This window comes from Hirsutella rhossiliensis (genome assembly GCF_020360975.1).
Source record: "Hirsutella rhossiliensis strain HR02 chromosome Unknown scaffold00013, whole genome shotgun sequence".
Taxonomy (NCBI): domain Eukaryota; kingdom Fungi; phylum Ascomycota; class Sordariomycetes; order Hypocreales; family Ophiocordycipitaceae; genus Hirsutella; species Hirsutella rhossiliensis.
The window spans coordinates 1874728-1901096 of NW_025408679.1; the positions used below are offsets into that span (position 1 = coordinate 1874728).

The 26369-nt window shown below is 57.7% G+C and overlaps 6 protein-coding genes across 6 annotated transcripts; 2 read left to right on the forward strand and 4 right to left on the reverse strand.

The window, feature by feature from the left end:
• Positions 1 to 141: 141 nt before the first annotated feature.
• HRG_09748 (uncharacterized protein) lies at positions 142 to 596 on the forward strand (the record flags this gene model as incomplete). The annotated part of the gene is made up of 3 exons (XM_044868219.1): positions 142 to 356; positions 402 to 540; positions 594 to 596. The coding sequence occupies 3 exons, from the start codon at positions 142 to 144 to the stop codon at positions 594 to 596; spliced, it is 357 nt and encodes a 118-aa protein (XP_044716800.1).
• A 757-nt stretch (positions 597 to 1353) lies between these two features.
• Positions 1354 to 2277, reverse strand: HRG_09749 (uncharacterized protein; the record flags this gene model as incomplete). The annotated part of the gene is made up of 1 exon (XM_044868220.1): positions 1354 to 2277. One exon carries the CDS (start codon positions 2275 to 2277, stop codon positions 1354 to 1356), a length of 924 nt encoding a protein of 307 aa, XP_044716801.1.
• Positions 2278 to 3620: 1343 nt separating this feature from the next.
• HRG_09750 (aromatic amino acid lyase domain-containing protein) lies at positions 3621 to 6179 on the reverse strand (the record flags this gene model as incomplete). The annotated part of the gene is made up of 1 exon (XM_044868221.1): positions 3621 to 6179. One exon carries the CDS (start codon positions 6177 to 6179, stop codon positions 3621 to 3623), a length of 2559 nt encoding a protein of 852 aa, XP_044716802.1.
• Positions 6180 to 13531: 7352 nt separating this feature from the next.
• Positions 13532 to 18388, forward strand: HRG_09751 (PIF1-like helicase domain-containing protein; the record flags this gene model as incomplete). The annotated part of the gene is made up of 12 exons (XM_044868222.1): positions 13532 to 13683; positions 13736 to 13967; positions 14035 to 14445; positions 14489 to 15124; positions 15209 to 15398; positions 15530 to 15618; positions 15677 to 16200; positions 16253 to 16294; positions 16366 to 16887; positions 16948 to 17264; positions 17315 to 17952; positions 18002 to 18388. The coding sequence occupies 12 exons, from the start codon at positions 13532 to 13534 to the stop codon at positions 18386 to 18388; spliced, it is 4140 nt and encodes a 1379-aa protein (XP_044716803.1).
• A 1978-nt stretch (positions 18389 to 20366) lies between these two features.
• HRG_09752 (ATP-dependent DNA helicase PIF1) lies at positions 20367 to 21752 on the reverse strand (the record flags this gene model as incomplete). The annotated part of the gene is made up of 7 exons (XM_044868223.1): positions 20367 to 20712; positions 20784 to 20820; positions 20875 to 20897; positions 20952 to 21042; positions 21124 to 21371; positions 21436 to 21623; positions 21705 to 21752. 7 exons carry the CDS (start codon positions 21750 to 21752, stop codon positions 20367 to 20369), a joined length of 981 nt encoding a protein of 326 aa, XP_044716804.1.
• Positions 21753 to 24507: 2755 nt separating this feature from the next.
• Positions 24508 to 25005, reverse strand: HRG_09753 (uncharacterized protein; the record flags this gene model as incomplete). The annotated part of the gene is made up of 1 exon (XM_044868224.1): positions 24508 to 25005. The coding sequence occupies one exon, from the start codon at positions 25003 to 25005 to the stop codon at positions 24508 to 24510; it is 498 nt and encodes a 165-aa protein (XP_044716805.1).
• Between the last annotated feature and the right edge of the window lie 1364 nt (positions 25006 to 26369).

Below are 26369 nucleotides of genomic sequence, written 5' to 3' on the forward strand. Positions count from 1 at the left end.
GGGTCACTGGCAATACAATACAATATGGACCAATGCCATATTGCGCAATACAATACGCACCTCTTGACAATACAATAATATTGCGAGGGGTCCATATTGCCAATATACGTATTGTTTATATTATTAGCAACACTGACGAAGATGAAGCTATCTACGGCCGAACATCCTCAGACGGACGGTCAGACCGAGATAATAAACCAGTTCCTACAGACAAAGCTCCGTCCCTATCTAGACTACTACCAGGATAACTGGTCCGAAATGCTCCCCTGCTTGGATTTCGCACACTCAACCCACCCACACGAGAGCATCGGTCTAGCACCTGCGGAGCTTGAGATGGGATACTTACCCCGGATGTCGTTCGACTGGTCCGTGGCGCCACCCACAGCGACGGCCCCCCCCAGAGAGCAGCTAGGGCGAACAGCGGCGCAGCAGTTCGCCTCCCGGGCCGCCGAGGGGTCCGGTGGGCGAGAAACCCTACTCACCAAGCAGGCGGAATACAAGCGGCAGGCGGATAAACGCCGTAGGGAGGTCGACTGGGAGGTAGGCGACCTGGTATACCTGAAAAAGGGACACTGGTCAACGGGACGCCCGAGTGACGGCTTGGATCAACCCTACCTAGGCCCGTTTCGGGTCTTATCGGCTAAGGGGCCAAACGCTTTCGAATTGGACCTACCACCAACGATGAAAATGCACCGGGTTATTAACGCTAGCCGACTACTTAAAGCGCCCTCGGATCCGGTACCAGGACAGACCTACGAACCGCCCCCGCCGGTAGTCATACAGGGGGAATCCGAGTGGGAGATCGACCAAGTCCTTGCATCCAGGATTGCCTGGGGAAAGCTGCAATACCAGGTTAGTTGGAAGGGTTGGGACCCGGACCCAGATTGGTATCTAGCGAGTAACTTCAAAAACGCTCCGCTAGCCTACAACACTTCCACAACGCCCACCCCGATAAGCCTGGCCCTCCGGGCCGCTTAGCTGCATGGATCCAAGCAGCGGCGACGGACCAAATCGCCCTAGATACACCAGATGACGACCTCCCGACTCAACGGCAAGACAACACAAAAATGAGGCGACGGCGGGTAACGAAGTAGGTATGTCTCTGGGTATTGGCATTACGGCATTGGTCAGAGCTCGGGGCGAGCTCTCCGGAAGGAGGGGGTAGTGTCAGGGCCCTACCTGGGACCCCTGGGTTACCGTGACACACCTGGGGACTACTACGGAACCCGCGGGCGGGCACGGGCACGGGCAGCTCCGACGGTAGGTACGGGCAGCCCCGTCATCCAGGTCCGAAGCGACAGGGAGGATATGAGGAGGTCACGGCGTTAGGAGTTATGTGGTTTTCTTTCCTCTTCATCTTAGTATTCTTTCGTTACAGAGTATCTTGCTAGCTTTGTCTGCAGTCTCCTTTCGCTCGCCGTGACACTTCATGAACATATATTGGGTATCTGCATCAACAGGGGCATTCGGGGTATCATCCGGGGGAAGTTTTGTATATGCTTCAGGGTGCATAGGCTCGGATGGAGGGTCGGGTGGGGGGTTGTGGGCGGATTGGACGAGTTCGGGGTGCTTGAAGCGGTGGGTTGTCGGATGGGCTGTAAGAGAGGTTAGGTTAGGTGCATCTTGGGTGGTCAGCGCGGAAGTCGTAGGAGGTGATGTTGTCGGTAGTGCCTCAGCGGTGGGCTTCTGGGCAGGTGGCTTCGTTAAGGTCTTAATGGGGGGTTGTTTGTTAAGATCGTAACGAGATGTTGCTACCGATGGCGACTGGGGTTCTCGGGGAGAAGTTAGAGCCTTTGATCCTGCTGCTCGTAACTTATGAGCGGTTGTCCCAATGTCGAAATCGGTCTCCATGTACTCTCGTTCTGGCCATGCAGGTCGGTCCTCCACAGTTTGCAACATGATGAACTGGGGTGCAAAAGGGCCATTTTCCCGTCCTGTATAGATGCCACGTCTCCTTAGAAGTAATCTGAGGGCTCTCTTGTAGTCCATATGTACCCGGTTCCATGTGTCTTGGTTCCAGCCTTCGAAGTGTTGTTGGAAGTGGTCAAGGATGTTGTCTCCTTCTAGGCGTTCGAATTGGGCATTGGACATGAACCTAGCGGCGTACGTCGTAACTGCGATCTCATCTTCCTCGTCAGGTTTGATGTCTTGCCCCCAAAGGGTAACATCAACTTTATCGTATACGGATGTCTGAATAGCTAGTCCCTGCATCCGTTCGCTCAATTGTTCGAGCTGGGCGCTCTCGTTCGGAGTCGTAGCTCGGTCGGTCGGGGTCATCGTTGATCAAGTGAATGAGACGATGGAGTCGTATCTGGCTGTCGAAATACGTCTTTGTCGGGTCCTAATAACACCTATTGATCGATGCCTTGCAGCCGATAATAGGAAGTCGTTAGGAGTCGGATACTAGTAACAACTATTGATCGATGCCTTGCAGCCGATAATAGAAGTCGCTAGGCGATGTGGTCGCACTATCAATCGGTGTCAGGCAGCCGATTAATAGCTTGAAAGGGTCTCTCCGCAAGTCAGGCAGGAGGAGATATCCTTGTTCTTAGCACAGATAGCTCTCTCTGAGTGTATGGATGCGGCGTCACTGAAGACACGGGTCCAATGCACCTTCGAGGGCTACGATCTGTCTCTTCTTCCTTGCTGTTCTGTGATTGACCAAGTCAATCACTGATCAGTGTTGGTAGGTCTCGTGCACGTAACAAACAGGGTATACCGGTGTGTCGTGTTATGCTATGAGGATTGATTCTCTATCTAGGGAGGCGAGGCCAGCGTGGAGAAAAGGGGGCACGCTGTCCTCAGCCGTACACGTGACCGACCATAAGGGTCATGTGCCGATCATGTGATCAGAGACGGATGCATACAAAGGATGAGTACCATTCCCACACAAAGACTGTTAATTGGCTGCGTGGCGCTTAATTAAAGGCGCGGTTAAGGGAACGCATACTATAACCCACTAAATCTACGGTACGAAGTAGACTCGCGAGCATTAGACCAAGATCTTTAGGTATATAGTGCAGCGCTAACCATTGGACCAATTCGTATGAGATTTAGTATATGAATTATATCGAACCTTTTGCCTGCTATAGAATTTTTCAGTATTTTAATAATATCAATTGAAGTCTCAATAGCTAATTGAAGTGTTGAAAGCGGCAAACACGAGCGTGCAAAAAACAGGTTGTGTGCCCCCCTTCTCCGGCAGGAGAGGGGGGGCCTAAGTCCCTTAGTCAACCCCCCGAGTAAGTGAAGTTGGCCAATTTTGTATGGGGCGGCGCCATTTTTGCTGAGCCTAAGGGGGGGGTGAGCCAAAGGTGGGGGTAGGATGGTACATATCAGGCGCGGGGTCCGCGCCTCTATCCGTATTGGCTCCCGAGTACCCCCCAATTCTGTGGCGCTATTTGCCACAAGTACGTATTTTTGGTAGGCCGCGCAGTCAGACACGTAGGCTGTCTAGTCAAGCCCGAGAAAAAGGAATGTTGAGTCCAAAGGAAAGGAGTGCCATTAGGGGACATGGTAGAGTAGAGAATTGGGTCTGAGTGCGACACTTGTCCTTCTGGTTCACCCTGCGTGCGCTTCTCTTGCCACTTCTTGACTCGCAAGAGCTCCGTTAGAGCCGGTTAGTACATTTCCTCCATGTCTCTACAGAGTTTCTCGTACGCCTCGGCAGTCCGCGGCGCCTCCCGCGACGAGTCGACGCCGTCCATGACCATGTCCATCAGCCCGCCCTTGAGGATACTCTCATACACGGTCGTCACCCAGCTACCGATGGTTTTCTTGCCCTCGGTCGGCAGGCCCCTGCGTGCATTGTACAGCGGATCGTCGTCAATGCCGCGGTGCAGCGGCACGCCGAGCCTCGACCGTATCCACGTATACAGCTGCGCGCTACCGTCGCCGAGCTGTGCGGCCACCGCAGCCGGCGGCATCATGCCCGGGTAGAAGATGGAAGCCGCGGTTTCGGACAGGGTGTTGCCAAAGTGCTTCTTGAAGGCGGTCAGCTGGGCGAGGGAACAGTCGCGGCCCTCGGCGACCAGAAAGTCGGCGACGGGAGACACAATGGCCTCGGTGACAGGGGCCACGCGGTGCTTCCAGGTGTTGGCGTTCCAGTGTTTCCAGGTCGCCTCGACGACGGGGACCAACCTGTCGGCGAGTCTCTCGACGTCCGGGCCCTTGAGGCTGAGGCCGTACAGGGCTCCATTATGCGTCGGGTCCCTCAGCACTGTGTCGCGTACAAGGTCCAGGAAGCGGACATGGTTGGCGCGAATTTCGACGGCCTGGCACGAGACGTACAGGTGACAGGCGCACATCTGGGCGACCAGATCGGCAGCCTCGGCGGTGCGCCTCGCAGACAGCAGGGCGAGCGAGTTGATGCCCTGGTTGTGCATCTCGGCCGACATGACGTGCGAGGAAACGGGATGGGCAAGGGCGGCGAGCTCGGACATGTACGCCGACATGTTGACGTCGATGCCCTTCATGGTGAAGTTTTCGTGCTCACTGGCGTTGAGGTTGGCCTCGAGTCCGTTGTTGGTGGACGGGTTGATTATCTCGGTCACCTGGGAGAATAACAAGCGACCGATCATCTGCAGGGCTAGGCGGGTCTTGTCCATGGCCGAGGTGACGACAGTGGCCTGGAAGTTGCCTCCGGAGTAGACCTCGCCGGGCCCAGCGGGCGCTGTTCCATTCTGCACTTTGTCTTCAACGCCATTCGACACTCTGTTTGAGACTCCGTTGGAGGCTCCATTGCCTGCACCATCCTTGAATCTGTTGATGGCACCATTCTCGACTCCGTTTGAAACTCCGTTGGAGACCCCATTCGACACTCTGTTGAGGGCTTCATCAAGGACTCCATTGGACTTTGCGCTGAGGGCCTCACCATGGACTCCATTCGACGCTTCATTGAGGGCTCCAGCTTCGACTCCATTCGACGCTCCGTCAAGGGCTCCATTATCGACTCCATTGAACTCTCCGTTCGAGGCTGCTTTGGAAATTCCATTCTTGACTCTAATTGACTCTCCGTTGGACTCTCCACTGGAGGCTCCATTCTGGTGGTGGTACGGTTCTGGAGACACTTCGACCAGAGGATTGTCCGAAGTGGAGTTGAGTTCAACCTCGAGCTGACGCTGGGCCAGGAGCAAGTCCTCGAGGTAAGGGCCGATCCACTGAGGGGCGGTTCGCGTCGAGTATCTATCCTGCCAAAGGCCGTCGCCCATTCTCTTCCTCGACTCGAGGCCGACGACGAGTTGGGAGCCCTTGAGGAATCGGCGGATGTTGCCGGCAGCCTCTACCTGGCCCGCATGCGGACGTGCGGCATGGATGAATGGCAGAGCCCACTCGACGTTGCCACCCAGAGCCTCGGCGGTCAAGGCCGTCAGCATCTGGGCCAAGAGGGCGAGCTGCTGGGCGTCATGCAGGACGAGGCTGGCGACGGCGACGGAGGGAGCGGTCCCGTTGATGAGGCCGAGGGCCTCCTTGGGGCCCATGCCCGAGGGAGCGAGGCCGCAGAGGCGCAGGGCCTCGGACGAGGGTATGACGCGAACCCTGGGGCCCTTGCCGACCTGGACGAAGATGTCCGGGTTGCCGGTGACGGCGCCGGCAATGTACGACATGGGCATGAGATCCCCCGAGGCGGAGATGGTGCCCCGCAAGGGAACGAGGGGTGTCAGGTCGTGGTGCAGCAGGTCGACTAGGCTGCGGAGGACGGAGAGGCGGACGGCGCTATGGCCTCGCAGGTTCTGGTTGGCGCGGGCGACGATGGCCCCGCGGACCCAGGCAGGGGACATGACGTGGGAGGAGTCCCTCTCCGAATTGGCGGTGGGATCCTTGTCGAGTGAGGTGACGATGGCGCTTTGGGTGTGCTGCAGAAGGTGGATTTGCAGGTCGAGGAGGCCATTGGTCCTAGTATCTGCGCTGCCGCCGAAGCCGGTGTTGACGCCATAGACGACCCAGTCGCGGGCGAGGTAGGCGGCTAGGGCGTCGACGCTGAGGTTGATGCGATTGGCGAGCTCTGGATCATCGCTGATGACGGGCTTGACGCCGTGGCGAGCGACGGCCACGACGGAGGCAATGTCGAGGTTGTTGCCGTCGAGGACCACGGATGTGGTCTTTTGCCTGAGGTCCCGCAGGCGTCTCCAAAGCTGGAGCGTCGCGCTGGTGTGCGCCAACGACTTGGACCCCGTCATAGGTGGTCTTCTCTTTGAGAAAGCGAGAAAGAAAGACAGAGGGGGAGGGAGAGAGAGGTAAAAGAAAGAGAGACGGATGGAGCGAGAGCAGGTATGAGTAAGATGGCCTCCTGTTTCTGGTTGAAGTGTGGGTTTTTTTTGGTGGGCGTGTGTGTCTGATTATTCTATGGACAGCCTGCAGGAAAAGGAAGACGAGGGCATGCGAGGAGACGCTGGTCGAACAAAGAACTTCAAAGAAGAGAAGAGGGAGAGAGGAGAAGAGGGATAGAAGAAGAATAAGAAGCCCGAGGGTCGATGGAGGAGAGCGAAGCTTATCTGCGGTGCGAGCGAGCGAGCGGCCGAGTGGCAATAACGAGGCGTTGGGATGGATCCAGGATTCTCGCGTTGTCGCACCCGGTCGTGTAACGATTGTAGACGCGGTATGAGAAAAGGAAAAACTAATGGAAGCTGAGGAGCCAAAAAAAAATTGGAGCTGGCGCGGGCGGTCTCCACATTTTTGGTGACTTTAACAGAAATCTAGAACAGTCTTTTGTCCTCGGATTCGACACACGACCCTGATCAACAGGAATCGTGGCTTATCGTGACTACGGCTTAGGGGGGTCTCGAAATCGTTCCACCTCGATGGTTTCAATGTTTGACAACCGGTTGAAAACAGTTCAAAATGGCGGTGGTTCAGGGTAGCATCCGCCGCCCTGCGAGACGCGTCTGCTGGATTGTAGTTGTTAAAGCAGTGTGTTGCAACCGGAACAGCGACACAGACGACATATCAGCCAATGCATCAGTGCACCTGTTGGAGTGTGCATTCCACTTTTGCCTGGTGCAGCGGCATTGCGACACAGAGGATTGTTGCGTGCGCCATCATACACAAGGAATGTCGGGTTAAGGCCATGTGTGACGTGGGCCTCGGCATGAGAGACGCGAGGGAAGTGGAATCGACATAGCTTTTCCCTTGACAGAGAGTTGTCAGGCAGTCGGCGGTGTCGCAAGCAATACCCATACCCCACCCCCCTTTGGGTAACACCCCCCTTTGGGTAGCGCAAATAAAAAAATCCCCACCAAAAGTCTACCATTTGAACTACATGAAATGTGACCAGAACCTAAGAATAAAAATATAGAAATTATATAATTCTGTGGAGGAATGGCCATTCCTACATATTCCGGCGCTTTTTTATAATTCTTTCAGACCTTGTGGTGACAGAATAGGCCTCATGTGCCACCTTGACATCGATCACTGACGCTGTCTCCATCTCGGAGACCTCGTCCTCCTCGGTCTCAGAATTCAGCACAACGACAATTTCTTGGCCTCTAACTTGGGGAATAGCTTCCTTAGCCGCCAAAACTTCACTAAGAGCCATAAACCGCCTGTTCGGGTTCGGAATGGCCCTCCTCTTTTTGCCTCTCTGCAACCGAGCCACTTCTGCCTCCAGCTTCGCAATTTTGTTGCTGTGTTCAGCAAGCGCCTGTTCTTGCGCTTCAAAGCCCTTTAGCTATCACGGCAAGACGCCCCCGAGCGCTGGGAGTCTTGTTCTTGCCAATGTCGCGAATCTGGCGGCTGGTTCTTGGTGTATCGTCAGAATGCAAAAATGGCGCAGACTTTGGAGATGTCTGACCCGTGGTTGCGTGGATTTCTGGATGTCGCCATGCCTTGGATCGTGGTATTGACCAATTTCCAGTGACCCTCCAGCCGGACAGTATGTTCTTTGCAGTCATGCCAACCTCGCGTGCTTTGGCATATGCTCGTATAAAATTGACCTTATCAACAGGCGCAGAACCAGTAAGACAGGTCAATTTCTGAAGTTCTTTTCGATAGGCCGCCTTTGAGGCATTGAAAACACCATTATCCAACAGCTTGAGGCCATGGGAGTAGTGGGCAGGAAGGTAGCTGTTGGGTCGTGGGTATTCGTGCTGTGCACAGGGGTGATAGAGAATACGAATCAAAGGTGCTAAAGAGCTATGCCTGTGACTGTTGTATTGGTAATCTATGAAGAGAAGAGAAAAAGATGAAGAAGAATGAGGGGAAGGAGGAGAAGAAGGAAGGAAGGGAGGAATGAAGGGCAGTGATCGGAATGGTCTGGTCTGGTCTGGTCTGGTCTGGGGGGTCAGACCAGACCAGACCAAGCCACTTTGGTCGGACCGGTTGGTCGGACCGGTCCGACCAACAAGACCGCCAAGAATGAAGCTGATGTAAGGCAAACAGGAGATGCGATAACCTATAGCTAACCACCGATCGTACTCAAAAGTGTCTCTATTGCCTATACTTAATCATCACCGTCACTGTCATCTTCTACATTTTCCTGTCCGTACCAGGCCCGGAGACACTCGCATGCCTCGATAATATCGGCCTTCAGCCTGCCCCGGCGGTCAACCACAGTAAGCTTGGCGCTACTGAACAGGCGTTCGCACTCATCCGACATAGGTGAGATGGCAAAAAGGTCCAGTGCGAAGCGAGCGAGGTCTCTCTGGGAGTCATAGCGGGACAGCCAGTACGCAATGGCCTCGTCACAACCTGCCTCATCGTCATGGAGTCGGTCGGTAGCAATGTATTGCTCATACAGATCAGTTGCAGAGACCGGACCGTCAAGGCGGATGCGCTTATGTTCCCGCTGACGATCAAACGCGGGATCCGGATCTCTCTCCGTGGGTTTCGGAGAGGGAACCATCTCAACGGGATATTTTCCCTTATACTCCATTTTCCAGAGCTCTTTCACGGCCAACTGCGCGCTATCGAACCACTTCTTCTTCTCCTCATCGCCTGGAAGAACCCATTCTTGTCTGAACCATGCCCACTTTCTGTATGGGTCAAGGACTTGAGCTGCAAAGTATGCAGGCGGAAGGTCGGTATCTTCGGGGAATCGATTTCGCCAGTTCAATTGCTGATTGTTGTAATATTCGGCGCATTTTGACCAGGCCGCATCCGCACAGCTTTGAAGGTACTCCCATGTGAAATTGTTGTCATCCTCGATGTGGATGTCAAGGTAGTGATCCTTCGTCTCGTTTATTTCTCGAAGAAGGCAATCCAAGGTTGAAAACCAGTCAGCAAGCGATGTTTTCTTCCCTTCAGTGAGCAATGTTGCGGCGTAGAAGTCTTTCAGAGCCAGCTCAATCTTTTCGAGCTCAAACCAGTGCTGTCCATCCAACTTGAAGTTCGCAATTCCATGAGAACCTTTTGCAGGTACATGGCGAGCTGAGAAGAGCTCCAGACGTTCTCGAACATTCAATGCACGTGTAATGGAATGAAACCAGGAATTCCAGCGCGTCGAGTTATTCTGGATCAATTCGAGCCCATCAAATGCAGAGAGGTCACCCCCAACCACGATTGCAGCAAACTCCTCGCGACGCTGTGGGGTGAGCCTGATGTACCGCACTAGGTTGTGAAGTCGACCCAAGCATCCAAATTTCCTCCACAGCTCCTCTACCTTTGCGTAGTCTCCTCGTAAATGATGCTTTTCAAGCTTCGCGAGATATTTATCACAGTTCCGGCCCATGAGGAACGCCTGACAACAGAGGTTGATGATGTGGCCTAGGCAGCGTAGCCGGCGATGGCGACGCTGTTTCGAACTCATCCACGGGCAGAGCTCCTTGAGTATTAGCTCAACAGCGGTGTCATTTGACGAGGCGTTATCTAGCATGAAGTATCCAATCAAGTCGCCGCCGATGTTGTATTCTTTTAGTAACTCAATAACAATTGATCCGACATTCTCGCCAGTGTGTTCGCCGTAGACACGTCGCATGCCTAAAACGGTAGATCTCCGCTTGCCAGTGGCGTCAATCCACATGGCGACGACGCCTAGGATAGCGTAAGGGTTTGGCGAAGTCCAGAGATCAAAGGATATTGAGACTCTGCTCCGCGCTTGATGGAGATCCTCCATGAGTTGTTGCTTCTTTGATGTAAAGGCAGTCATTATCCAACTCCGAATAGTTCGCGCTGCCTTTGGTAGGTGGTTCATCAGCGTTGGGCTCAGAAAGAAGAGAAGTTCACGAAAATGCCGATTCTCCAATTGAAAGAAAGCGATGTGGCAGCATACAATCCAACGGATTAGCAGCTCTTTGAACTTCTCAACCGAGTCCTTCCAGAAGAAGGCACTGGAAGCCGCCGCATCCTTTTGTTGATCAAGCACAGACTTCGGTGCAGAGCTTTTCCTCATGCCAGTCTGGGAATCGATCTGATGCTTCTGCTCAAGATGATTCCTGACTCTAGAGGTCCCATTGATAACAAATAATTCTTGCTTGTACTTTCCGACTACACACTCGTGGCAGTAGTACACTTCCTTCTTATCACTACATCGAATGTACTGGAGACCGTACTTCCAGATGTGTGATGAACCTAGACGACATCCTTTATTTGAGATTATTTCGCGTTTCACGTACGTGATGCGATCCTGCACAAACTCATCCGGAGGTTTGGGATATTGAACAGGGACAGAAAACGGGGTAAGGGTACTTGATGGCGTCGAGGCAGGCGATGTAGGAGTAGGTGACGGGGTAGCGGCAGAAGACGCTGTAAGAGACGTTGACATTGCAGTCAAAGGGGACGGCATACCTTACGCCTGCAGAACAAAAACATATAAGCTTGTTGTTGCACGCTATGCCAGGCAGCTATCGCCAGTTATATTGCCGGACACAAAAAAATGATTGGCAATTGATTGCCCCTTTTCCTCAATTGCCCCTTTTCCTTAGTAGAGAACCTAGGGGGAAAAAGCAAAAGAAGCCTGTTCTAATCATATTGGTGTAAAATCCAAGCCACCAGCCGCCACCAGCATCTCATCTTAATCTATTTACGAGGTAAGGCAACCCCCTGGGTTGCGCACAAAAGCCTTGAGGAACGAAGACACGGTCGACTACCCGGCCGGCAGCGGAGACGGACGGCGTCGAGACCGGGCTGGAGGTCCCGTCGCAAGAGGGAGAGGCCGGCGCCGGCGACGACGCCGTGGAAGGAGACGACGGGAGGGGCCGAGGGGAAGTGGCCGTCGGGAGGCCAAGGAGCGCGGGAGGACGCCAGAAGGAGAAGTCAGCGACGCGGCAGGGAGGAGACGCATACAGGGCGGGGGCATGGATGGTAGCCATGGTCGCGGACGACGAGCGTGGAATTGTAGACGACGGTATCGCCCGGGCCGGCGTGGAGACCGTCGCGGCACTCGAACCCCAGGGAGGGCATGGGAGTGGACGTGGCTGTTAACGAAGAACCGATGCTCGGACCGGTCGGGGTCGACGACCGGCTGGCCGTAAATCGAGAGGTTTACCTAGGCTAAAGAAGAGAGACAGCCGGGTCGGCGGCATCCGGCTCCGCGCGGAGGGCGCGTACTCGGCCGGGAGCAGCTACGAGGGGACGGGCAGGAAGACACGGGCGATAGCCTTCGGCGTTAAGGTTCTTGATGCGGTGCTCGTCTTAGTGGGCGAACCTCGAGGGGCAGTCGGGCTGGGCGAAGAACATCATAGACATGTCACCGTCGACGCTCTTGCCAGTACTAAGGGCCTCTTCAGATGCGGCGGAGAGGCGGCCGAAGACGGGGACGAAGACATGGCGAGGTTGTATAGCGTAAGAGCGACGCTGCCGTTTTGAATCGTTTAAGCGGGGCAGAATAGGAGCAGGAACTCTTCCTATTTTTGTATCGTTGGAAGAAACCGGCGGGAAGTGAAGGGCCAGGGCCGCCTTACAGAACACGAGCATAGATATTAACGGAAACACGGGAAAATTTTAGCGGTTAGGAGAACATGGAAAGAGCGTTGTCTAGAGAATGCTATGAGAAGCGAGGGAAAAGGGCAAAAGGCGGTCTGCTTAGGGATAGAGGGTTTTTAAGACAACCGACATACGGGAAGCCATATTGTCACAGAATAGGGCAGCTTCATTGGCGACACGTTTAAGACATGGGGTTAAAAGCCAGTATGCAAGCATCTAACCTCGAACCAAGGCGCTTAGCGACATAGCTCCAGATAACAAGGAGAGCGTAGAATGTAAAGCACGAGTAAGAGGAAGGTGCCGTAGCGACTTACATGTAAAGACCGGCCTAGGCCGTTGCATGCGATAGCAGCAGGCAGTTCCCGGTAGGCTTAATGGAAAGTCGGCGCCGGTATAATGTGAAGAGCAGCAGCATGCTTATAGACGTACTACGGAGCTCTATATAGAGTACATAGGTCATTGTAAATGTAAAGTGTCCGTTACGCATAAGCTGCATGCCGAGTAGCAACATAAGCGCAAGACGAGCAGCCCAGGAAAGGACGTATACGTCGACGTCCGACTCACGAGGCTCCACGTCAGGGCATAGCAGCACGAGGTAGATGAGAGGTTTATAAAGGTAGTGGCAGCCAGTATCGCGATGGAGTCAGCTGCTGGAGGGGACCGCGCGGAGCAGGGGGCGCGAGCCCGGCGCAGGAAGCCCACGGACCGCGTGGCGCCTTGAGACGCCGGTCGAGGACGGTCCGGGCGGGGACGCTTGGAGACCGATAGGTGCGACTGCCAACGGCGGCGACATCGCCCAGCCTAGGCAGGGCGAAGCGGATATGGGAATAGGGTGGAACGGCCACACCACGCCGCAGCCGAGTGTCGACGAGGGCGCGAAGCGCAGGCGGGGAAGACCACCGAGGCAGCAGAGACTCCAAGCCGACGCAAGGCAGCAGGCGTTGCGGCGTATCCAGCCCCGGCCGACACCGATCGCAGCCGGTCTCACACCGCCGCCGAGCGAGGGCGGCCCGCCCAGAGGCCAGCAGGCGCCGCGGCACATACGGGCTCGGCCGGTTCTGAGGGCGGAGTCCACGCGGCGCCCCCCACCGAGGCGGGACCGAGCGTCGGAAGCACGGACAGCCAACAAGCCGGTACGGTCGCAGAGCGAGGCCAAGGCGCATGAAGACGGCTAACGGGGCGCAGGCAGGACAATGAATCGGCAGCCCGGGGGAGAGCGGAAGAGGAAGGGCCGCACCCCCGGCGGGCAGGCCTTAGGGAAATGCTCCCGGGTCCGGGTGGGCCAGAAAACCCCAAGACGGAGGGAGCTGCAGGCCGAGGACCTAGCCAGCGTACTGCAGCACCTCGAGGAGGAGTTCGCGGCGGGCGAGGGCTCGCAGACGAGCAGACGTGGTGCATGCCGGTGCCGCGCGCGAGGCAGGTGCGAACGGTGCAGAGGTTCTACCGGGCGTTCCACGACGCCGGCACGCTACCGGTCTTGACCTGCAAGGTATGTTACCGGAAGCGGTCAAGAGAGGAGCTAAGGGAAATGGCGTGGGAGAGGTGGCCATGGCGGAGCCCCGTCACGGAGGGCGGCCGGTCTCTATTCGCGTGCCGAAGCTGCTTCCCGAGGCCGGGCGGTGCCGGTATGCGCAGAGTGCGCGCGGTGCCTCGGGCGTGAGAGGCTTCGCCTGGCATGCACCTCCACGGCCGGCTCGGCTGCGAGCACGCGTACCCCGACGAGCTCAAGGGCCTCACGCCGGTCGAGGAGAAGCTGATCTCGCTCAACTCGTGCTACGGCTTCGTGACGAGGTATAGCATCCCCGGCGGGCAGAGGCAGAGCGTGAGGTATCCGAGGCACGTCAAGGGCCATATCACGGTATTCCCGAATGACGTGCAGGGCTGGTGACCAGGTGCTCCCGCACCCGCTAGTCCGGGTTATGGACGAGATCCATGTCTCGTGGCAGGGGGCCGAGAAGCCGGGGCCACGCGACCTGTCGGGCCTCCTGTCGGTAAGGCGGCGGGCGGTCGAGAGGGCGCTCGTCTGGCTTAAGGAGAACAACCCGCTCTACGGCGAGGTCGAGATCGACGTGGCGGAGATGGAGAGCTGGGGCGCCGCCGCACGGGGTGCCGTCGGTGGTATGCGAGCGCCTGGAGCGAAACGAGCCGTCAGCGCGGGAGAGGACGCGGACCGCGCAGGTGGTGCCGCCGACGGAGCGGGCCATGGACGACGAGGGCGCGGTCGAGATCGAGGAGATCCTCGTCATGTTAAGCCAGGGGCGGGATCCCGCGGAGAGGAGTCGCGACGTCAGGCCCACGTGCGACGACGAAGAGGACGGCGCTAGGCCCGAAGAGGGCGGGGAAGTAATCGACGAGGTGACGTCGTCCGGCATGTTCCCGCTCGACGGGCCGCCAGGGGTGGCGGACGCCGAGAAGATTCGCTTCGCCCGCGACGCCGTCGGGCCCGACGGAGCGCGCGCCCGCGCAGGCCCGAGGACGTGGGTGGGGACGGCGGCCGGAGGGGCGGCGCGCGGCGGCGATGGCGACAAGTACGAGCCCTATATCCAGGTACGGCGCGGCAACGAGTTCGCCGACTCGGCGGACGCGGCGGTCTAGGAACCGCCAGGCCAGTATGCTAGGCGTAACGAGGAAGAACTTCGCAAAGGTCGAGGGTCTACTAAAGTCGTTAACGACGCAGAGGCTCGAGGCGGCGAGGGTCGAGCTCGAGGCCACGGGCAAGACCGGCGACGACGGGGTAAAGGAGCTCCTCCGGTCCCTATCGGTGTTTGGCCACCGGCAGCCGATGTCGAGGGAGAGCCGCCTAAGTATGCGGAAGAAGATACTATCTCTCATCGTCAGATACGGGGTGCCGGCCATTTGGTTCACGCTAAACCCGAACGATATTACGAACCCGGTAAAGCTACGGCTGGCGGCGTACCGCGCCCGCGACCCCGAAGCGGCCGAGGCCTTCCTAAGAGAGCTAGGGACTGCGTATAAGCGGGTGCGGCTGGCGATAGCGGACCCGATGAGCGCGGCCGTCTTCTTTCACCGGGAGATAAAGCTCTTCTTCGAGCATTACGTCGACGTCGGGGACGAGTCGGTGTTCGGGCACGTCGGGGCGTACTACGGGGCGGTAGAGACGAACGAACGAGGTGCTCTCCACCTCCACGGGCTTCTCTGGCTAAAGGGCAATGCGCGCCTCGGCGAGGCGCTGGCCGGCGCCGGCGGCGAGGAGCAGGCAGCGTACCGGGAGCGAATAATCCGCTACGTAGACAGCGTCTTCTCCGAGGTAAGGCGGACGACGTCTAGGGGCGTAGCCTCCCGGCTCCGTCGAACGCAGACTAAAGGGGCCGAAACTAACCCTAGGCCGTAGGAGCTAGACGCAGAAGGGCACCACGCTGTGCAGGCGGAGCGGTCGATCACGGCGCACATGTCGTCGTGGCTTGACGACGTCGAGCGCTTTACGGACGCGTTCGACGAGGAGGCCAACTTCTGCGCCGGCGCGACGCAGGTCCACACGCATAGCGCGACCTGCGTCAAGTACTCGCTCGCGGGGGCCGGTCGTAGGGCGACCTCTGCCGTTTTAAGGCGCCCTGGAGGCTAGTAGAGAGGACGGCGCTCACGGCGGACGGCGTGCTGGAGATCCGGCGGACACATAGCATGGTGAACCGGTGGAACAAGGCGATGGCGGTAGGGCTGCGGCACAACCACGACATCTCGTTCATCGCGACGCAGCGCAAGACCATGGCCCTGATCTACTACATCACCAACTATGCGACTAAGGTAGAGGACCCTACGTGGAAGCGGGTGGCCGCCGCGGCCGAGTTACTCCCGACCTTAGAGCCGACAGCAGAGAGCAGTATCCCCAGCGCCGACCGCAACGATAGCGGGGGGAACGGAGCCGGAGAGGAGGCCGCGCGGACCCTATAAGGAACAAGATGAGGGTGTTCCTACTAAAGGCGGCGAACCGAATCTTCACGGAGCGCCCGCTATCCCAGGTCGAGGTGATCGCCGACCTCCTGGGGTATCCGCGGAGTTTTGCAGCGGCGCGGCGTGGGCGTACGTGAACACGAACCAGCTCTACTGGGCCGTCTTCCGCCAGTGGCGGCACCTCCGACTGGCGAGCGGGGTAGAGGCGACGGCGAGCGACGCGCCGGACGAGACGGTCGTCGTCGAGGAGGCGGGGCCGAGGATCTCCTTCATCGAGGCCTACCGGCATAGAGGCGGGCTCCTACAGGGCCTCTGTCTCTACGACTACGCGTCGCTCGTAAGGCTGAAACGGAATGGCGGAGGCGCCGAGGGCTGCGCGGCCTGGGGCGAGATACCCTTTAACGAGAGCTGGGCTCCGGGAAGGACTGGGCGCAAGTGCTCAGACGGCCGGGTAAGGGGCGAGCGTACGCCTAGACGGGTACCTCAGTAAGGAGTTCGGCGAGGAAGACGAGGAGTCATGTCATCGGAGGTACGTATAGCAAAGCCGAGGGCGTACCGTCGGACGGCGACGCGGCCCGTGGCCCGGCTAACGGTGCAAAGGGCGGCGGTGCAGCATCTAGCGCTGTTCGTGCCGTGGGAGGCATTCGTCTGCGAGGAGACGGGCGACATCAACGACATCTGGGCGCGGGGCGGGCGGCGCTGGCGCCGAGGATCGCGCGGCTCGCGGACAACGTACAGCTGCTCCGGCGGTCGGCGGAGGACGCCAAGCGCGACGCCAGGCAATGGGCCGCTACGACCGAGGAGGGCGAGCCGGCGGCGGCGGCACGCGCCAACGAGGGCGCGGAGGAGGCGGCCGAGGGGCGGGCAGGTGTACCGCGCCGGCGGCGCAGGCGACGCGGCGCGGCTCATCGACGTTGTCCGGAACGCCGCCGGCGCGGGCCAGGTAACGGCGCGGTCGGCGGAGCTGCTGGCGATGACGCAGCAGCTCTGCCGGTTTCAGCAGTCGGCGCTCTCGTCGGCGGCCGAGCTCGATGCGACGGTGGTGGCGGGCGAGGCGGGGCCGAGGCGGGTAATCCTCGCGGGTCGACCCTCTCCGGGGCGGCGCTGCCGCGGCAAGAGCAGGTAAGAGCCATCAAGTCGCAGCAGAGGAGCGCCGCGCGGGAGCGGAGCGGGCGATCCAAGGAATCCAGGGCGGCGCGGCGGCGTCGGCGCCCGGGGCCGACCGAGTGCGGCGCTACGCGGGGTGATGGGCGGCTTCGGCGAGGACGACGTCGAGGTGACGGCAGCGGACGCCGACGCGGGGATGCGTGTGCGGCTCGGCCCGTCGAGCTCGTTTGTCGCCGCCGGCAGGGAGCTAGCGGGCCGGCTAACGCTTAACGAGAAGCAGTCGATCGCCCTCCTCATCATATGCCGCCAGCTCGATCAGGCCCGGCAGGGCGGCGACGCCGGCGACAGCGGCGACGCCGGCCAGCTCTGTCTATTCGTCGGCGGCGAGGGCGGTACCGGCAAGTCGCGCGTCATTGAGGCGCTCGTCGAGCTGTTCGCCCAGAGGACCTATCGAGCCAGCTACTAATCACGGCGACATCGGGGACGGCGGCGGCGCGGATCAACGGCATCACCCTGCACTCGGCCTGCGGCCTCTTGGTCGGCCAGGGCGGCCAGGCGGGGGGGTCGGCGAGGGAGGTAGACGGGGTGCGGCTGCCGGGACAGGGCGAACGCTTCGTCGACGGCCGGTCGCGGATGGACTGGCAGGAGAAGGAGGTGCTGGTGATCGACGAGGTCAGCATGCTCGGGGCGCGCACGCTGCACGCGGCGAACGAGCAGCTCTGCCGGCTGCGGGGCTCGCCGCGGGACTTCGGCGGCATCCCGGTAGTCATCCTCTGCGGCGACTTCCATCAGTTCCGGCCGGTGCAGGAGCGGTCGATCCTGCTGCCGAGCGCGGCGGTGCCGTGGGACGCGGACGGCGCGTTCGCGGCCGAGCGGCGGCGGCAGCACGATAAGGCGCACGCGCTATGGAGGAAGTTTACGACGGTCGTCATGCTCGACGAGCAGATGCGCGCCGCCGGCGACCCGGAGCTACGGCGGCTGCTCGGGCGGATCCGGCGGGGGGAGCAGGACCGGTCGGACCTAGACCTCCTCAACTCGAGGTGCTACCGGGCGGGCAGGCGGATACCGTGGGAGACTGGGGTGACGGTGGTGACGCCGCTTAACAGGAATCGCTGGAACCTCAACCTAGAGGCGGCCCTCGCGTTCCGGGCCCGGCAACGGACGGTCGGCGCGCATCTTCGTCTCCGAGCATAAGTGGAGGGACGGCACGCCGACGGAGGAGGAGGCGGTGCTGATGCTAGGCCAGGGCGACGACAGCGCGACTCCGGTGCCGGCCGTCTTCCTCTTCGTGCCCGGCATGCCGGTCGTCGTGAACCAGAACACGCACCAGGGGCTGAAGCTAGTGAACGGGGCCGGGTACACGGCGGTCGACGTCATACCCGACCGGGCCTTCCCCGGCCACCGGGTCTCGGCGGAGCTGACAATGCACTTCGGGCCGCCGGTCGGCATGGTGCTGGCCTCGGAGACGACCAAGATTTCCACTTCGTGGGGATGCCGTCCGGGACGATCCTGCTGACGCCCATCAGCGTCAAGATCCAGGCCCAGCGGAAGCGGCCGTGGCAGCGGAACGACGTTAGCCGGAGGGCCTGCCGTGCGCCGCGGCCTTCGCCTGCACCGACTACAAGGTGCAGGGCGGGACGCTGGAGCGCGTGGCGCTGGAGCTCCGGGGGGCGAGGACGACGACCGTCGACGGGCGCGCGGTACCGTCGCCGTGCGACCCGTATAGCCTATACGTGCAGCTATCGCGGTGCCCGACGCTCGACGGCATCATGCTCGTGTCGGAGGTGCGGGAGAGGGACCTGGTAGGGAACAGGGTGCCCGAGGAGATGACGGCGGCGCAGGCACGGCTAGAGAGGCTCAGTGAGAGGACCGTCGGGGAGGCGCTACGCTGGCTCGGCGATGACCTCCCGGGGCCGCGGGGAGGGACAAGACGAGACTGGGGGGGGATAAATAGATAGAACGCCCAACTATTTCCTCATTAGGCCCGAGCCGCAGAACCACCGTTCTCACAAAACCTCGGCGGGGGCAAGTTCTATACGTCTTCTTCCAAGACACCCCAAAAGAAAGGCAAAGGGCCCGGCTAGGAGTGATAGGCGGCCGAGAGGGCGGACGAAACAGGGCCGTTCCATCAGAAAAAAAGGAGGCCGGAGGAAGGAGCGGTAAGCAGTCGAGGTTGCGGGGAAGCTTTCAAACCATGATAATTTCCTTTCCGACCAATCAAAAGGGAGGAACCCGACCAATCAGAGGACGGGAGTTTGGGGGAAAAAAAATTTGGGTTGGGTGGTCGCGCGATAAGAAGAGGCCTTTCGTTCCTCAAGGCATAAGAAGAGGCCTTTCGTTCCTCAAGGCATAGAAGTTAATGGTCCGACCGGTCCGACCGGTCCGACCATGGTCTCGAGAAATCATCAGACCAGACCAAGTCTTGGCGGTCTAGACCAGACCGAGACCAAGACAGACCAGACCATTCCGATCACTGATGAAGGGAGGCGTGTAACCCCGGTCCGAATGTCTTCCGAGACCCTCCTATAAAGCCTCCTTCTCGCGTAGGGCCAGTAGAGCCCATGTCCCCACATAATGAAGTTCTCCGCATCTAGACAGTAGCAGCAATAAACGTTGTTCAAAAAGCACGTAGCCATCTATGCATCCTGGTTCGGTTAACAGTGATTCCTAGGAAGAAAGCTATGGAAACGCACAGTTGACTGGCATCCATGTCCATCTAATATGATCAGTCTAGCCTCCGACTCGTTGAATGGCCGCGTGTGAGGCAAATAGGTCCTCTCAAGTCACTCAATGTTACGGTATCCACCTCCACATACCTTACGGTATCCACTTCCACATACCGTTACGTATATAGACCGCTTCCTCCTTTTCTTCAGTTCCTCTTCCTCTTCCCTTCTTCCTTAAGAAGTCGATAATTAACTATTCTTCCAAGTCCCTTCTGGTTATCCATATCGGCCTTGATCGTAACACTCAATAGCAATATGGTCATCTGTCCACCCGTTGGGCCAGGTTTTGTAATCCCAGCGGGCTATTTTGCCGAATTCCTTCCAGAACCACAGTTTCTGGAGTTTTTATCGCTTAAATATAATGCCAGGAGTAAGCGCGCGGCCGTCAGCAGCGATGGCTTCGATAAATGAAGTCCAGTTGCAGGGCTGTGGTCTCTTCAAATAGCGTTCCGTTTTGGGCTCGCACTCCCAACCACAAGGCTATCCAAGCTTGGAAAAATGAATATAGTGTTGGGTCGTGGGTATTCGTGCTGTGCACAGGGGTGATAGAGAATACGAATCAAAGGTGCTAAAGAGCTATGCCTGTGACTGTTGTATTGGTAATCTAAAATACTTCGAACACCCGTTAAGTTGCCAAGGCAAGGGGCTCAACGGCTGAATATCCAGCCCGAAGGGTAAATATCGTAACCTGCAATTCACTTTCCTAGGGGGAGACCCCCTAGAACCCCCCATTCGCCTGCCGCGGGCAAACCAGCTGTTTAAACCGCTTCAAACCTGCACTAAGGGAATTGACTGATAGTTGTTGCAGCGGTGGCGTTGCACGCGGTTGACCACCATTGATAGGAACTGAACCGTAAGGGGCTGCTCCAATAGATTGCCGATCAGGGGATTCCCTTCCCCAGGCGCCTGTATTCGCTGAGGCTCTGGGTTGACAGCAGATACGTGATATCCCCAGATGCGGGCGAATTGCTCCCGGGACTGATCGTTGTCAGGATCTAAGTCTGGGTGGCCACTTATCCAATATAGGCCGTGGTGGTGACTGGAACCCCTGCCCTGCCACTCGTAACGGCCCCAAAAGTCCGTTAGGTTGAACTTCTGCTTCAGGACAATAGTCCTAAACAGCGTATAACGCTTATGGAAGTGGTAAGCGGCGATGTGGGCGTTGTCTCGCAGTAGTTGCCGGACAGGACCATGCGCGCCGCCTCAGGAGCTGCTTTCCACTCTTGGAATCGAGGCATGTGACGATATAGGGACTCCCAGTGGTAATCGGCCGCACTTGCAGTAACGAAAAGGCCAGGTCTGCCCAGATTGTAGGCATATGCTTCCAATTCCTTTCTTTGCTTATACCAATACGGCCGGGTGCCCCTGATTACCGCGGCTTGGCGCGTGATCGACTGGATCAGCGCCTGAGCCTCCGGCTCGTCAGGCTCAGCCATCGCTTCCTCTAGGTCGGCGCGGGTAAGGGGTTGACGGCGGCTGTCGCGTTGCTTGACGAAGTAGTCACTTCGCTTTCGGACCTGCTCACGTAGCAGCGTGTTGAGGGCGACGAAAGGCCACGTCTTATGGCGGGCAAAACGTCCGTCATGCCATCTCATCGCATGGCCAAGGTAGTCCTGATACGTGATGCTCCGTAAGCGAGGCTCCACGAAGTCGGCCTTGCCGTCAGGGTAGAGGGTAGGGAACGCGAGCGTTAACAGCGGCTGGGAACGGTTGAATTCGTCGATAGGGGTCCTGCGAATGGAAGGCAGTGGCATCTGGTGGTGAGTCTGCGCGCTACGCGGCATATACTCAGATCAGTCATGCGCTCAGGTTAGGGGTCCCATCAAGAAATCGGGACTGCAGAGCGTTCAATTCGGTATCAGTGACCTGCAAATTCGGGATCGCTGATGCATCGGCATCGCTAGGGTCCTCTTCCACAACCTCCTCAACGGGGCCTTGGGGGACCTCGCCGTCAGGTATGTCAGCCACTTGGCTGGCAATGGAAGCAACTATGCTGCCATCAAGAGGAATCCGTTGCAGGCGATTCTGGCTCACAACGATATCGCGATAGCCCGGGTGGTGACGGTGTAGGTAATGCAGCCAGGCCGACAGGCATGAGCGACGTACCCGGAAATCGCGAGCAAACTGCTGCCGGAAGCGAGGGTCGCCCTCCATATTAGGAGGCCGCAGGAGGACGATATCTAGCTCTTCAGGTAGGACTGGGAGCTCTTCAAAGAGCCTGCCAACATTGCGAAGGAAGTGGACAACGTGACCGCGATATTTGTATTGAGCGCCACGCACCTGCAAGACTTTCACATGTACGTGAACCCTAGCGATGAGCATCTCCTCGACCATCGTTAGATCAGGTAGATTGGCGGGGACTTCCCCAAAGTCAAGGTTATTCGCAGCGCTAAAGAAGTAGGGCTCGTCGAGGGCTTTCTTCCTGTCTCGACCAATGCAGCGACTGCAGATTTTCGAGCTATTTCGCTTCATATCGAACCAACGCTCCTGGCAGCGAATGCAACTATGCATCTTGTCGTCATTCAGGGCAGTATAGAACTCCTGCACAAGAGCCCGATCCTCCTCACTAAGGGCAGGCAAGTTAAGGTCCCCTGTAAAAGGCGGATCAACCATCTGATCGAACTGTCGCTCTTGAGGCTGTGGCCGTGGCCGGGGGTTAATGTTGACTTGACGTGTATAACGGCCGCGGCAATGACCCTGTGGCAGTAATGAAGGAGTGGCAGGAAGCCATTCTTGTGATATAGACGTGCTTAGCACAAAAGGGGTGGCAGAAAGAGTGACTTCAGGAATCGGCGTGCCTAGAACCACCGTTGGCAGGCCAGGGGTAGGAGGGATAGGGGAAGATCCCTCTACAGCGCTTGGGGTAGAAGGCCTCTGCGGAGCTCTGAGCATTCCCGTCGGTGCAGGCACCAGGCCACGGAATAAATCAGGCATGGAAGGAGGCTGTAAGGCGTTCGCAGACGCAGGCGTTGGTGCAGTCCGCCTTGGAGGCGTCAGGTTAGCTAGTGAATCGGTCCTCTTCGAGGCTCTGCGTGGCAATGGCTTCGAGGCGATCTTCTGCATTGCGGCGACGACGGCTCGGGATTCGGTTATCCGCTCCCTTCGGCGTGCCCTACAGTTAGCACACTCTGTTGTGAACTTTGTAGGGTCCTTGACGCTTCGAAACTCGACTTCGGGCAGGTCTTGCTTGCAGGTACGGCAGTTGCGGACCGCCTGGGGTGTATCGTTCTCCATCTGACAGTATATATCCATTCTTATCGACCTAAGCTGCTATATATTGCTCGGGCAGGGAGGCTTTGCGAGGGTTTGGCGGTGCTAGCAGAGCTGACTGACAGCCGAGAGGTCCAAGACCGTGATAGATCTCGATAGGGAGGCTGTCTTTGCGGTAGTTATATCAGGTCTAAACAATCTAGGAGGATGTCAGGGCCCTACCTGGGACCCCTGGGTTACCGTGACACACCCGGGGACGGGCACGGCACCCGCGGACGGGCACGGGCACGGGCAGCTCCGACGGTAGGTACGGGCAGCCCCGTCATCCAGGTCCGAAGCGACAGGGAGGATATGAGGAAGTCACGGCGTTAGGAGTTAGGTGGTTTTCTTTCCTCTTCATCTTAGTATTCTTTCGTTACAGAGTATCTTGCTAGCTTTGTCTGCAGTCTCCTTTCGCTCGCCGTGACATTCGGGCTGAATTATAGGCCCTTTCTTGTCCTGACACACCCCCTAGGTTGATGGCTGCATCTTCTATGGAGCCAGCAAGCTACCCGTAAGACCAATAGGGCCTTGTCTGGCAAATAGATAGGATTTCCTGTGTAGTTGAGGAGGCACAGGCAACCCCCCTGACTCTTTGGATTTTTGATTTTTTTTTAATATATTCCGCCATTGACGATAGTCAGAGGCACTGCGTCAGACTCGCTAAGCCTAATCTAGAGCTGTCCAATACTCGGTTCCGAGCCCAAGGAATTCGTCCCGATCTAATCCCTGAATTTCTCTTACATCCTTCAATCCGTCTCTTGCTCACTTGACCTGTCCCTTTCCAATTCTGGAGCCTGTCTGATGAGGTACAGACCACTCTCCTCCGCCGCATTTGACGAAGAGTCCACCTGCCTTTAGCCGTCCGGTGTAGCTAACCTACCAGCTGTGGGGCAACCACAGGTATAGGTAGAGGGTTTGTGCTGAAAAGAAAAGGTTAAGACAGAGGATGTATGTTAGTAGGGCGACGGTCGTAACTTGGCGAGTTCCCGGCGATATACCGGGCACCCAGGATCTGTAGCCTTGTGTGCTCCTTTTCCACCGCACGCTGCACACTTAAAAACGTCCGAGGTGCAAGTCGACGCAGAATGGCCCGGTTGGGCGCACTGTCCACAGATCGGAGCTGGCGCCTTGCAGCGATAATGCAAGTGTCCGTAGAGGTGGCAACGGTAGCATCTCGCTGGTTGAAGTCCCTGAACAAATGGTCGCGTGTATGCACACTCGCCATTCGCCATCTCAACCGTTCGTTGTGCAAGCAACCTGTCCACCTCCTCTTTCTTATCCAGGTGTACCACCAGAGAGCGGTATTCCTTGTCGACAGACGCTGTCCCGAGCCATCGCATCTTGTGCACTTTCACCCCGTTCATCCGCTCAAACACGGCGCATCCGATATCATCCGTCGCAACCCCACGATGGGCTCTATCAACCCGTAGAGGGTACCACTGTTCCCCATATAGCGTTCCCTTGTCGAAGTGTGTCTTTATCCAGGTGTCGTTCTGCCGTACTTTATCGACGTCCGTCTCTCGAAAGAGAAGCCGAAAACGCCCTTTTCCTTAGAATTGACGCCCAGACAGGTCACCCAACTTCTCGAGGGCAGCGTTCGCGCGCCGACGAATAGTGCCGGCGTTGCCTTCCTTTGTGTCGCTGTCTAGGACCCGACTCACGTCCAAGCCAATGCCAGGCAGTGGCCCTGGGACCGGAGAGGGTGGTGGCGAAAGTGGCAGGTGCTGTTGCTGTTGCTGATGAGGCGCACTTGGAGTGGCGGACTCCGGAGGGCTAGCGACGCGTGGAAGAGCTCGTTTCGAATGAACTCTTCCAGAGACTCGACGCGTTTCTCCGCCCTTTCGGCCCGCTCCTCGACGCGTTTCAGGAGAGCTTCGATTCGCGCCAATGAATCCTCGTTGGCATTGGGGTCGGCATTCGTCGGTTTCGCTTTCGGGACGGCGGATTTCTTTCGTGATGGGCGCGGTTCAGGGTCGAATTGCAGCGTCGGTTTCAGAGGGCGACCGCGGGCGCTGGTCCTTGTCGCGTCGGCCGCGCTTGTCGAATTGGCCACGATGCTACAGGCCACATTGTCGTTCGTACCGTCTTCCTCGTCATCGAGCAACTCGAATTGGTTCGAGTTGCGCTTGGTGCTGTTCTTGCTCTTCCGCGGCATTGTTCTTCGATTTATTTGGTTTTGGATTTGGGCTGTCAGCTACCCGCAGCGCATCATGACCACCTGTTGGAACGGCGCAGCAGGAAGGGCGGCATGGGTCACCTGCCAGGTCACGTGGGGCATTCAGTTGAGATTTCTGCGGGCCCAAAAAGGGGCACATTCCTAGCCGGAAGGGGAGAACACACACATCGCTCACACACACACAGCCGAGTAACGAAACATGCACGGACGATTTCGAAACATGCACGGAGACTTAAACCCCATTTGGAAGAGTAGGCGCGCACCACAATTTGGCGCGCGCGTTCCCCAACGCGAGCTGCCGCGGCCACTGTAGCCAACGCGCGCCTCCCTTTTCCTACTGCCTACGCCGCATATCTTTGATTTGGAGCGTTTGAAGCTATCACCACTCTCATTCAACACAATACCAACGCCGCCGCGCCGCCGCCACGATGGCTACGATCGAGGGCGAAGGCCCTGAGCCTATATCTATCCAGGACACACTTTTTTGCACATATGCCGAGGCTCTTGAGGCACTTCGGAATGATCAGCAAGATCAAGGCTACGTCGTTAACGTTGCAAACAGCAAGACTTCCGGGAAGGCTAAGCGTAAAGCAGCCACCATTCGGTGCCAGTATAGTGGTAGCTATAGGTCCTGGGAGGAGAATGAGGCAAGTACAAAACGTCAACCAAAAGTCAGGATGCCTGTTTTACAGTAACATCCGATTCCACCAACCTTCGCAGTCGTACAGGGTTACTTTCAAGGTCAATTCCCACTGCCACGAGCCTCTCTTCGCGCCGGCTGCCTCTGCCCTTATTCGTCAACGCAGTCAACGCAAATTTGGCATCGAACGACTATACCGTCTCGTTGAGACCTATAGTAGCAACGCAGCTAATATGCGGAAGGATATTGCCGAGGCTACCCAACGCGACCATCCTGAGGTCCTAATCAACGATCGTGATGTAGGATACATTCGGCGCCAGCTTCGTCTTCAACGCTACGGCGCTACTACATCTACACAAGCGTTCCTCGACGTACTCCTCGCTGCAAAGGCCGACGGGGAAGTCGCCTTCTTTGCAGTTGACCGTGGCCCTAATGGCAAGATCTGGAGGATATTCTGGATATACTCTGACTGTCTTGCTGACTGGAAGCGTAACCCGGAACTCCTTATCATGGATAACACGTATCTTGTCAACCGTTTCAACATGCCACTGCTGCAAATCATTGGGACTACGGGACTACACAAGAGCTACAGTGTAGCCTTTGGTATTGCCTCCAAGGAAGACGAAGGCGCCTTCAACTGGATTCTCTCACATCTCTACGATACCGGCCGACGGGCCAGCATTCCTGCTCCTGGCGTTGTTAT